Source organism: Phyllopteryx taeniolatus, chromosome 5, assembly GCF_024500385.1.
Source record: "Phyllopteryx taeniolatus isolate TA_2022b chromosome 5, UOR_Ptae_1.2, whole genome shotgun sequence".
Classification (NCBI taxonomy): Eukaryota; Metazoa; Chordata; class Actinopteri; order Syngnathiformes; family Syngnathidae; genus Phyllopteryx; species Phyllopteryx taeniolatus.
In genome coordinates, this window is record NC_084506.1 from 2,069,526 (window position 1) to 2,081,764 (window position 12,239).

At 43.1% G+C, this 12,239-nt stretch overlaps 1 protein-coding gene across 1 annotated transcript in view; it reads left to right on the plus strand.

Moving 5' to 3' along the window:
* syt9b (synaptotagmin IXb) overlaps window positions 1–12,239 on the plus strand; it is a 47,771-nt gene that overhangs the window by 31,829 nt on the left and 3,703 nt on the right. The window contains 3 exon segments of the mRNA XM_061774375.1: window positions 3,609–3,729; window positions 3,881–4,052; window positions 4,133–4,262. Coding sequence (XP_061630359.1) covers window positions 3,609–3,729; window positions 3,881–4,052; window positions 4,133–4,262 — 423 coding nt within the window.

Consider the following 12,239-nt stretch of genomic DNA (forward strand, 5'->3'; position numbering starts at 1 on the left):
TGCCAAGTGCACGTGTGGACACCCTTATCCTTGAACATTTTGTTCGTTATGGACAATCCGTGATGAGCACAGAAGTCCAATAACAGAACACCGCTCAGGTTCTGATCGGGCGGGCTGTTCCTCCAAATCACGCCCTTCCAGGTCTCAATGTCATTGCCCACGTGAGCATTGAAGTCCCCCAGCAGAACGATGGTGCATAGGCACAAACAACAGTTAGGACCCGTCCCCCCTCCCGAAGGCCCACCGGGGTGAACCCCAACGTACAGGCACCGAGCCGAGGGGCAATAAGTATACCCACACCTGCTCGGCGCCTCTCACCGTGGAAGAGAGTCCAACCCCTCTCCAGAGGACTGGTACCAGAGCACACGCTGTGTGTGGAGGCGAGTCCGACTATATCTAGTCGGAACTTCTCGACCTCACACACCAGCTCGGGCTCCTTCCCTGCCAGAGAGGTGACATTCCACGTCCCGAGAGCCAGCTTCTGTAGCCGATGTGGAAAATGTGAAACATAGTTATCTATCTCGCTTCACTTATGTGGGCACACATTTGTGGGCCTCAGAGGTGCTTAAGAGACCAAAACATGGTACCGATCAATTATTTTGATTCCAAAAGTACCTGAACCAAATTGTACGGCTCTGTGGGTGTGGGTCAAAAACACACAGTGTGTGACAAAGCAAAGAGGGAAATGACTGAGAAAATGTAATGAATCTAAATAGACTGTCAAAGTCTGTCATAGGAAAAGAAACTTGATGAACGAACCTTCCTTTTCCCCAGGGAAGGAAGGTGTTAGCATTACAATTGCAGAAAATGAACTGTCCTCTATCACTCTGCTTCATTGCTGTGCTTCGAGTCGAATTTCATTGGCTGAGCATATGTAACCATAATATTGACCACAGGTCTTGACTTGAGTGCTCAAAAGAGCAGTGACCAGCACTCTGTAGTCTGAGACAAGCTGAATGGGTGTTTGTGTAGGAGGATATCACATTATGTGAGGAGTGCTAAATGGCAGGCTGATCAGTTTATGCTTGCCTGTTTACATTTGGGCACACATTTGTATGTGTTTTCCATTTACAATGTACTGTATATACAGGTACTGGCACAATTTCAATTGATAATAAATACATTTTCATAAACGGCTGGTGTACTTCACACCATTTATTGGGCCCTGTATCAAGAATGTATCCTTTTAATCATTGATGTCTGGTCAGTAGAGGGCATTAGGGCGCTCCCCCAATGCTGCTGAGTCCCCTTGAAAATGACAAAAGTAGATGAAATGAAAGAAAGGAAATTAAAATAAGATATTATTTTAAAAATATTATGAATTCTATCTATTTTTTGATGAGTAGGATAAATAATATACAGTTAATGATGAGTAAAATTGATTAATTTATTGCTTTTTAGTGCGCTGAGACATTAGCTATTGACTCTTGTTGTTAAATGCGTGGTGGGGCCATGTACAATAAGAATGATATTGCTGTGGTATGGCGTCCATCAGCCGATAACTTTAAAATTACCGATTACAAGTAAACTTTTACACTGTGTTCATGCATGGCTCTCTGGTCAAGACAATGCGGAATATTAACAGTGGTCTATAGACATGATTAGCCACAGTTTACCTAGCATTTCACTCTGGTTCAGTTTCTTTTTTACAAAATCCTCACACAAGCAAAATGTGTCTCAACAAACCCTATGAGATTTTTCTTTTCTTATAGTTCAGTGGTGGGTGAAGGAATGTAAACATAAAAAATGTTTGGAGTATAGACTGAGAGAAACTAAGTGGCACTATAAACACAACATGGGGCAAAATTTACCATTTTTTTCATAACTTACATAACAGCAAATAAAGTGAAAACAAGAGAACAACACGCTACCAGTAATTACGTCACTGGTTTGTTTAAGACCCTACCGGGACCACTGAGCGGACCAGTTAATTTAGTCCACACCGGAGTTTGATTCCTGTGTGCACACCTGACCAGACAAACTACACTTTAAGTATAAAGCAAACCACAGCTCAAATTGACTAAAAAGAGCTAACTGGTTGTAAAATACATGCCATATCAGATGCAAGTAGACGCTACTTCAGCAACCCGTTAGATTCTGGGACTCGCTAATGTGTGTGTACACGCCTGTAGAGTTCAATTCTTCTCAGTATGAGAAGTAACATTTATTGATGTCTTATGTCAAGTAATGGTCTTCCAGCCATACACAGACCTACATCTGACCTTTATCTACACTTTCTAGTTTATTAGTCACTTGACACTGACACTCACAAAAAATAATAAGTCCCAGGTACCAGGTATAATGAGTGGTATACATTATATAATAATTCCCTGACAGCTGGAAACGTGTGGGTGTTGAACCTTTTTACCTGGAAAAGTGGGGGTGTTAAAACACATCCCCAATGGGTGTGACACCCCCGGAGAGCAGAATACCACATATGCAGCGCACATTTATTCCATTAACTGTTTGATAATTCACTGTTTGCCAGTGAATTCAACAAAGAAAACAAGAAGCAGTCTTAGACGGACAGGTATTTTTGAACTCTTAAATCATCTCTCCGATGAGACTTACAAATGTTTTTTTTGTATCAGCACCTCCAAATCTGAGACCATGGTCCTTAGTCAGAAAAGGGTGGAGTGCCCTCTCCAGGTCTGGGATGAGATCCTTTCCCAAGTGGAGGAGTTCAAGTATCTTGGGGTCTTGTTCACATGTGAGGGAAGAATGGAACGGGAGATCGACAGGTGGATCAGTGCAGCGTCTGCAGTGATGCAGACTTTGTATCGATCCGTTGTGGTGAAGAAGGAGCTAAGCCGAAAGGCGAAGCTCTCGATTTACCGGTCGATCTACGTCCCTACCGTCACCTATGAAGAACACGATCCCAGATACAAGCGGGCCAAAATGAGTTTCCTCCGCAGGGTGTCCGGGCTCTCCCTTAGAGATAGGGTGAGAAGCTCGGTCTCAGAGTAGAGCCGCTGCTCCTCCACATCGAGAGGAGCCAGATGAGGTGGCTGGGGCATCTGATTCAGATCCCTCCCGGACGCCTCCCTGGTGAGGTGTTCCGGGGACATCCCACCGGGAGGAGACCCCGGGGACGACCCAGGACACGCTGGAGAGACTACATCCTTCGGCTGACCTGGGATCGCCTCGGCATCCCCCCGGAAGAGATGGATGAAGTGGCTGGGGTGAGGGAAGTCTGGGCGTCCCTGCTAAAGCTACTGCCCCCGCGACCTGACCTCGGATAAGCGGTAGAAAATGGATGGATAGATAGTTTATTTGAAGGAACTGTGGTTTGCCAAATTAGTTATAAAATTATTAAACTTATTCTGGCTTCCTCACACATTAAACAAAATTGCATTTGCAGGTTAATAGTTGCAATGTAAGTGGGAATGAGGACCAAAAAAAAAATTGATTGATGGATGCAACATCATATCACGGTTGTACATTTTTAACAAGTGTAACTAATTAAACAAAATTGGCTGACACACTGATTAAATTACTTGAAGTTTTACATAGTGAAATGAGTGATTTTGGTTCTCATGCTAACAATAAGACTGACTACTTCTCAGATTGAAGAGGAATTAAAATAAAACATATATATTTGTTTTCAGGATAACGTGGACCTGGGAGAGCTGATGTTCTCATTGTGCTATCTTCCCACGGCTGGCAGGCTCACCATCACCATGATCAAAGCCAGAAATCTCAAAGCCATGGACATCACAGGTGCTTCAGGTGGGTTGTCATTGATGCTTCATTCAGTCACATATGAAATATTCCAAAGGTGTGTTAAAGCTCTTAGTCTTTCATTACATAGATCATGTCTGCTTCAGTGCTATTGTTGTCCATTGACTATTAGGCCTCATCGGACTTGCTTCTTCCATAGATCCATATGTAAAGGTGTCGCTGATGTGTGAGGGCCGGAGGCTAAAGAAGAGGAAGACATCAACCAAGCGCAACACTCTAAACCCAGTTTACAATGAAGCCATCGTCTTTGATGTCCCCCCAGAAAACATCAACCAAATAAGTTTACTTATAGCCGTCATGGACTATGATCTGTCAGTTAGTTACCTATACGGCGCTCCTCTGCTGAGCAATTCTGAGTTTCAACACTTTGCTTTTATGCTTATTACCGTAGGGTTGGACATAACGAAATCATCGGCGTGTGCAGGGTGGGTAATGAGGCTGACACTCTGGGACGAGATCACTGGAGTGAGATGTTGACATATCCACGCAAGCCTGTCGCACATTGGCACCCGCTAATAGAGGTATGGCAATTTATATACAGTATGAGGGCTTTAGGGCCAAACTGAACCATTGAGAAACAGACAATGTGTAAAAAAATCAAAACGGTGCCCGATTTTGGACAACATACTGTTTCCTAAGTTGTTTACTGTCATGATATTGATGTTTGAAATGAATAATTTCAGGTTTAAGATTATAAATATACAAACAAAAAAGAAACAAATCCTACTTATCGATGCACTGCATGATAGGTTTTCTTATTCTATGGAATCATGTTGTATTGCTCTTTCAGGTTTAAAAATGCAGAAACAGCAACAATATAACAATGCATAGCTTTCATTTATAGTTGCCTTGTTTTTTTTTGTGATTTCCCAAAAAAATAAAAAACATATAGTGAGATTTTTGTATCTCCCCAGATGATTGGTATGCATTTTCTAGGAGCAACAATGGACAAAACAAAGTAAAAACATGTAGCCTTAAATAAAAAGTTGAGCATTTATTTGTACTATTAAATAGGCTTTACACGATCAGGATTTTTGGGGCCGATCACCGATTACCGATCAGCGAGTTTAAAAAAACGATAACCGATCACCGATCTGATCACAAGATGGAGGAATGTGTCTATTTAAATGACCTGTTCATTTGCTGTATATACTTGGGTACTTAATTGCTCCAAAAATTATATTTACAATAAATAATGTATTTTGGTTCCTCTATTTATGCCAGTGAGGCATAGTGACAGAACAAATGAATGGTCTTCTATTAGATGGCAGGAAGTAAATACAGTAATTAATGTATCTACTTTTTGTGACATTTTCGTTTGTTGGTGTGCCGTGAGATTTTTCAATTGTAAAATATGTGCCTTGGCTCCGTAAAGGTTGGAAATCACTGCTCTAGCCAGATCGTGTATTCTAATCAGTCAGGTCAAACGAACATTACAACATGACAGAAATAATGGGTGCTAACTTACTGTAATGAAATTACTTTATTTTTAATTAAATTACTTCACCCACACCGAAACTTTAGAGCATGATTCGACAGAACAACGGTATGTTTACGTCCAACCGTTCGTGCTACCGCTAGCTTGCTAGGCTAAATAACACTTTATTAGCTGCTTGTGAGCCGTATTGTATTAAAAGTATGTGAACATACCTCAAGCAAGCCTGCCCGATGATAGCTGGGATAGGCTCCAGCACTCCCGCGACCCTTGTGAGGATAAGCGTCTCAGAAAATGGATGGATGGATAGTACAACATAAATGAAAGTTTAAAAAGGCTAGATTTGTTTCCAACACATTTATTTGCTCACTACCAAACGGAATGAAACTATATGAAAATGAGCAAACTATGGATATTTTCAGTTTGGAATTTTTGCTGTTTTGTTTTGGCAGTGGGCAAATAAATATGTTAAGGTTCAAACGTGACATAATTTACTGCCAGCAAGCTAGACTTAAACAAGCTAGATTTCTAAAAATCTAACATGTTTTACCCAAAGCATTGCAGCACGTTTGAATAAAGAACCAAAAAAATACACTTACCTATGAAAGGTTATTCCCAGTTCGGAGTTCCCTTGTTCTGATTGTACGATGTGTGTGCAACCGTACGCAACACAATGTGCAGGCATCCTTATTAGTTTGGGTTTCCGACCATGCCGTCCACAAACATGAAATGCGTTGACACTTTGCCCCCACTAGCTTAGCTACATGGAATGCGCCAACACTTGGCCCCCACTAACTTAGCGTCGTATAGCGTAGGCATATGGCTCAAAGTATCGACGATGTCTATGATCAATGCGCTCAACCCGCTTTCTACCGGTTTACGGTATTCTGCTTTTTACGTTGAGTCGTCGCTATCTTGCGAAGGTTTGAAAAATAACAAGCTCATTTTTTAAATTAAGGAGTAATATTGGTAGTAGTAGTAATGGTAGTAGTAGGAGTAGTAGTATATTTGTGTTTAAAACGTAATGAGTAAAAGTAGAAAAGTCACCACAAAAATGAAAACTCAAAAAAAGTACAAATACCTGAAAAATCTACTTAAGTACAGTAACAAAGTTCAAGTACTTCATTACTTCCTACCTCTGATTATCCATCCATCCATTTTCTGAGCCGCTTCTCCTCACTTGGGTCGCGGGCGTGCTGGAGCCTATCCCAGCTATCATCGGGTAGGAGGCGGGGTACACCCTGAACTGGTTGCCAGCCAATCGCAGGGCACATATAAACAAACAACCATTCACACTCACATTCACACCTACGGGCAATTTTAGAGTCTCCAATTAATGCATGTTTTTGAAAACCCACGCAGGCACGGGGGGAACATACAAACTCCACACAGGCAGGGCCGGGGATTGAACCCAGGTCCTCAGAACTGTGAGGCTGACGCTCTAACCAGTCGGCCACCGTGACACCACCTCTGATTATATGACATTAAAATCAACAATACATAGTTACTGTCACGTGTGGGGAGTAGCTGGACACAAGAGCAGGCGGAGGCAGATGTAAAATGATGAACAGTTTATTGAGGGAAGATTATGGAGGTGGTCCTGGATGTGTTGGCAGGCGGCGGCGTGGACAGGTGGCAGGGGAGCACTGGGAACGAGGAGACACAAGGGAAGCGCGGAACAGTATAGCTTACTTGACATAAGGTGGGCCGTGGTACCACTGAGAGAGGCTGTAATACTTAGGCGAGGATTTTCGGGGACAAGCAGGCTTATATACACCGGTGGTGATGAGGCTGATTGAAGACAGGGGCTGAAAACAGAGAGGGGAGGGGGGAGAGAGAAGACACAAAGCACCCTCCCGGCTCCAATAATGGAACTGCAGGGCAGTATATGACAGTCACTATGCCATGAAATAACCAATAATTCAGTCAAATAAAAGAAATGTTGACACAAACTCTATGGACAAATTCAATATTTGGCCTCTTACAAACAGTAAAAATTTTCCAATCAGACTGTGTAGGAAAGTGCTACTTAGAGAAAAACATGCCAAAGCTCAACAGAAAAATGCATTGGGTACGGAAAGTGTTCAGACCCTCTTAAATTTTTCACTCTTTGTTATATTGCAGCCATTTGCTAAAATCATTTAAGTTCATTTTTTCCTCATGAATGTACACACAGCACCCCATATTGACAGACAAAAAACAGGATTGTTGAAATTTTTGCAGATTTATTAAAAAAGAAAAACTGAAATATCACACAGCCATAAGTATTCAGATCCTTTGCTCAGTATTTAGTTGAAGCACCCTTTTGAGCTAATGCAGCCATGAGTCTTTTTGGGAATGGTGCTAGTATTTCACACTTGGATTTGTGGATCGTCTGCCATTCCTCCTTGCAGATCCTCTCCAGTTCTGTCAGGTTGGATGGTGAAGGTTGGTGGACAGCCATTTTCAATTTAAATTCTCAATTGGGTTTAAGTCATGGCTCTGGCTGGGCCATTCAAGAACAGTCACTGAGTTGTTCTGAAGCCACTCCTTAGTTATTTTAGCTGTGTGCTGATAGTCATTGTCTTGTTTGAATGTGAACCTTTGGTCTGAGTTCCTGAGCACTTTAGAGAAGGTTTTCATCCAGGATATCCCTGTACTTGGCCCCATTAATCTTTGCTTCGATTGCAACCAGTCTCCCTGTCCCTGCAGCTGAAAAACACCCCTACAGCAAGATGCTGCCAACACCATGCTTCACTGTTGGACTGTATTGGACAGGTGATGAGCAGTGCCTGGTTTTCTCCACACATGCCACTTAGAATTAAGGCCAACAATGTCTAACTTGGTCTCATCAGACCATATAATCTTATTTCTCACCCTCTTGTAGTCCTTCAGGTGTTTTTTAGAAAACTCCATGCGGGCTTTCATGTGTCTTGCACTGAGGAGAGGCTTCCGTCGGGCCACTTTGCCATAAAGCCCCGACTGGTGGAGGGCTGCAGTGATGGTTGACTTTCTAGAACTTTCTCCCATCTCCCGACTGCATCTCTGGAGCTCAGCCACAGTGATCTTTGGGTTCTTCTTTGCCTCTCTCTCCAAGGTTCTTCTCCCCTGATTGCTTAGTTTAGCTTCTGTCTCTGAGCTCTTCAGGCAGTTCCTTTGACCTCATAATTGTCATTTGCTCTGACATGCACTGTAAGGTCTTATATAGACAGGGGTGTGGCTTTCCTATTCAAGTCCAATCAGTATAATCAAACACAGCTGGACTCCACTGAAAGTGTAGAAACATCTTAAGGATGATCAGAAGAAATGGACAGCACACAAGTTAAAATATATGAGTGTCACAACAAAGGGTCTGAATACTTATGGCTGTGTGATATTTCAGTTTTTCTTTTTTAATAAATCAGCAAAAGTTTCAAAAATTAAATTTTTTTCCCCCTGTCAATAAGGGGTGCTGTGTGTACATTCATGAGGAAAAAACTTAAATGATGTTAACAAATGGCTGCAATGTAACAAAAAGTGAAAAATTTAAGGGGGTCTGTAAACTTTCTGTACCCACTCTATATGCAGACTGATGTTCTAACATCTGTATGATTTAAAGCTTTATGCTTTTTTTAAACATTTTTAAAAATACGTCACTGATCAATGAATTCTAGTACTTTTTAAGCCTTGCTGAAATTAACCTGTTTTGAGGGGGCAGTCCAGTCCCATGGAAATAAACCACTTCATCTTCCCAATTTAGTAACTTTAAATATTCAGACTCCTCTCGGGACAAAGTGACAAAAAAAGGACTTTTGCTGATGTGGACACTCTGAGACTCCAGCCTCCCAGCTGCAGTCACAGCAGCAGATTTTAGTGGTGTAGCATCCTGCTCAAAATAGTTGTAATGTCATAAAACATACATAAAACAACAACATAAAAGCAGATGGCATGTTCCAAGGAACAACAGAGAGGAAGGAGAAGAGGATGCTGCTGTGGTGTGGACACAGAGGGCCTATGACTGTAACAAGCCATTTGCAAGGCAATTGCACAAGGCAGCTTGGCTATGTACATATTGCAGCACCCACACCAACCATGATTGTGATACCCCTTTGCACAGTGGGTGGCATAAAGTTTGTCACACAGCACATGCCAGTACGCTCAGTTACTGTACCTCTGTACTTACTGTTTTGGATTTGATTGTTTTATATTTTCTAACGCTTATCCGGGTCGGGTCGCGGGGGCAGTAGCTTTAGCAGGGACGCCCAGACTTCCCTCTCCCCAGCCACTTCATCCAGCTCTTCCGGTGGGACCCCGAGGCGTTCCCATGGCCAGCCGAAGGACGTAGTCTCTCCAGCGTGTCCTGGGTCGTCCCCGGGGTCTCCTCCCAGTGGGACGTGCCCGGAACACCTCACCAGGGAAGTGTTCGGGAGGCATCCGAATCAGATGCCCAAGCCTCAGATGCCTCATCTGGCTCCTATCGATGTGGAGGAGCAGCGACTCTACTCTGAGATCCTCCCGGCTGACCGAGCTTCTCACCCTATCTCTAAGGGAGAGCCCGGACACCATGCAGAGGAAACTCATTTCGGCCGCTTGTATCCGGGATCTTGTTCTTTCTGTCACGACCCACAGCTCGTGACCATAGGTGAGGGTAGGAACGTAGATCGACCGGTAAATTGAGAGCTTCGCCTTTCGGCTTAGCTCCTTCTTTACCACAACGGACCGATACAAAGTCCGCATCACTGCAGACGCTGCACCGATCCGCCTGTCGATCTCCCGTTCCATTCTTCCCTCACTCGTGAACAAGACCCCAAGATACTTGAACTCCTCCACTTGGGGCAGGATCTCATCCCCGACCTGGAGAGGGTGTGCCACCCTTTTCCGACTGTGGACCACGGTCTCAGATTTGGAGGTGCTGATTCTCATCTCAGCCGCTTCACACTCAGCTGAGAAATGCTCCAGTGAGAGTTGGAGGTCACGGCTTGATGAAGCCAACAGAACCACATTATTTGCAAAAAGCAGAGATGCAATACTGAGGCCACCAAACCAGACCCCTTCTACGCCTCAGTTGCGCCTAGAAATTCTGTCCATAAAAGTTATGAACAGAATCGGTGACAAAGGGCAGCCTTGGCGGAGTCCAACCCTCACCGGGAACGAGTCCGACTTACTGCCGGATATGCGGACCAAACTCTGTCGTACAGGGATCGAACAGCCCGTATCAGGGGGTTCGGTACCCCATACTCCCGAAGCACCCTCCACAGGACTCCCCAAGGGACACGGTCGAACGCCTTCTCCAAGTCCACAAAACACATGTAGACTGGTTGGGTGGAACTCCCATGCACCCTCGAGGACCCTGCCGAGGGTGTAGAACTGGTCCACTGCCAGGACGAAAACCACACTGCTCCTCCTGAATCTGAGATTCGACTTCCCGACGGACCCTCCTCTCCAGCACCCCTGAATAGATCTTATCAGGGAGGCTGAGGAGTGGGATAGTTGGAACACACCCTCCGGTCCCCCTTCTTAAAAAGGGGGACCACCACCCCAGTCTGGGACTAGAAGTGGTTTTAAACAAATATTTACTGTAAATATGACTTTACTGCTGCGTGAGGGATGGACTCTGTGTGATAGACTGGGTGTTAAAGACAAATTGGGATGTCGAACCTTAGCTGCAAAACTCTGTCATAGGACCCCCTATACTGTTCAAGCAATGCTTTAAAAAATGGCTGAAAGTGCATTGCTGACTGTCACTCTTTTCCACTACTTTAGTCCGGAAAGGGTGTATATAAAGCTCGTAATCAAAATTACGATAATTTACCAAACGACATCAACTGTTTTGTTAACATCATATTTTCTTATTTTATTGCAAATACATTTATAGGATTTACATAATCCCACCAGGATCTTATCATTACTTGTTAAATACACACTCTAAAAGTAAACGAAGCACGAGCTGTCACTCTGCGTTGAGCTGCTGTGTTGGTTGGATGTCAGTGATAAAGTAAGATGAGCTCACATGTTTGTCTCTAGGGCTTTTGTGTAGCGCAACACCACACTCACTCCCTCTCCACTAGCAGTGTACTCTCGGAGCCCATTAGCTCTAGCACTGGACTAAGATCCGGGCTAATGGCTTATTTGTGTTTTTTGAAAAGATTTACTCACAACTCCTGAGGCTCCACTGTGCATATCAAGCCGACATTTTTATTGTTGTCTTAGCGTGATTATTAAGTAACATGATGTATTTGCTCTTAACCCCTACATTCCAACTAAATGCCTCATTCTAACCCAAATATGCAATGTGGATAATTCAATCCTCCTGAGACAGAAAAGTTGTTTAATGTAAAATCATCAATAATGGGAGCATTAGCAACTCCATTTAACTATTATGATGTAATTACCATCATTCTCTCAGACCAACTGTTGAGGGATTTAAAAAGTCTACATAGTGATATTGCAATTCATGAAAATACCCATTCTATCAGATGATGTGATGAGAGTGCTGAATGGATCCGTATTGTTCAATGTTCCGAAGATCCTACTCTCCTTCATTACTAAAGAGAATGAAAGCGGCTGACCAGACAGTCTGGTCCTGATCTAAAAAACAAATCAGGAGTCTTCTAAACGTCTTCTTTGAGAGCTCTAGTTGTGAAGGTGGATGTGAAAGATTATGCAATGTGTCTGTTGGAATATACTGTTTCATTCAGGCATTCATCATAATTGCGTGAATGGACTAATTATTATATCGTCGACATAAACATAGCATGTAAAGTTAAGGAAATAGGTGTTTGGTAGAATATTTCTTTCTTGTAACAATGCTTCTTGGCAATGAATCTTGAATCTTGCTTTGAACTTCTCGTACCACCAGGTGAGCACGGACACTGCGCCAGGGGTCAGTTGGTGTCGGCAGTAAATGGATTTATAATGTCATACAATGTAATGTGAAGTTACCAATGACCTAGTGTTTGGACTCGGCTTTGTCAAACCGCATTTCCAACACGTCTTCGCATGCACTTGTCGACACTTCCAAGACTTTCAACAATTGTAAAGAAAAAAGTGTGGTACAAATTTATTAATTCAGGAAAATGTCAAGATATAATACATCGGATAAGCC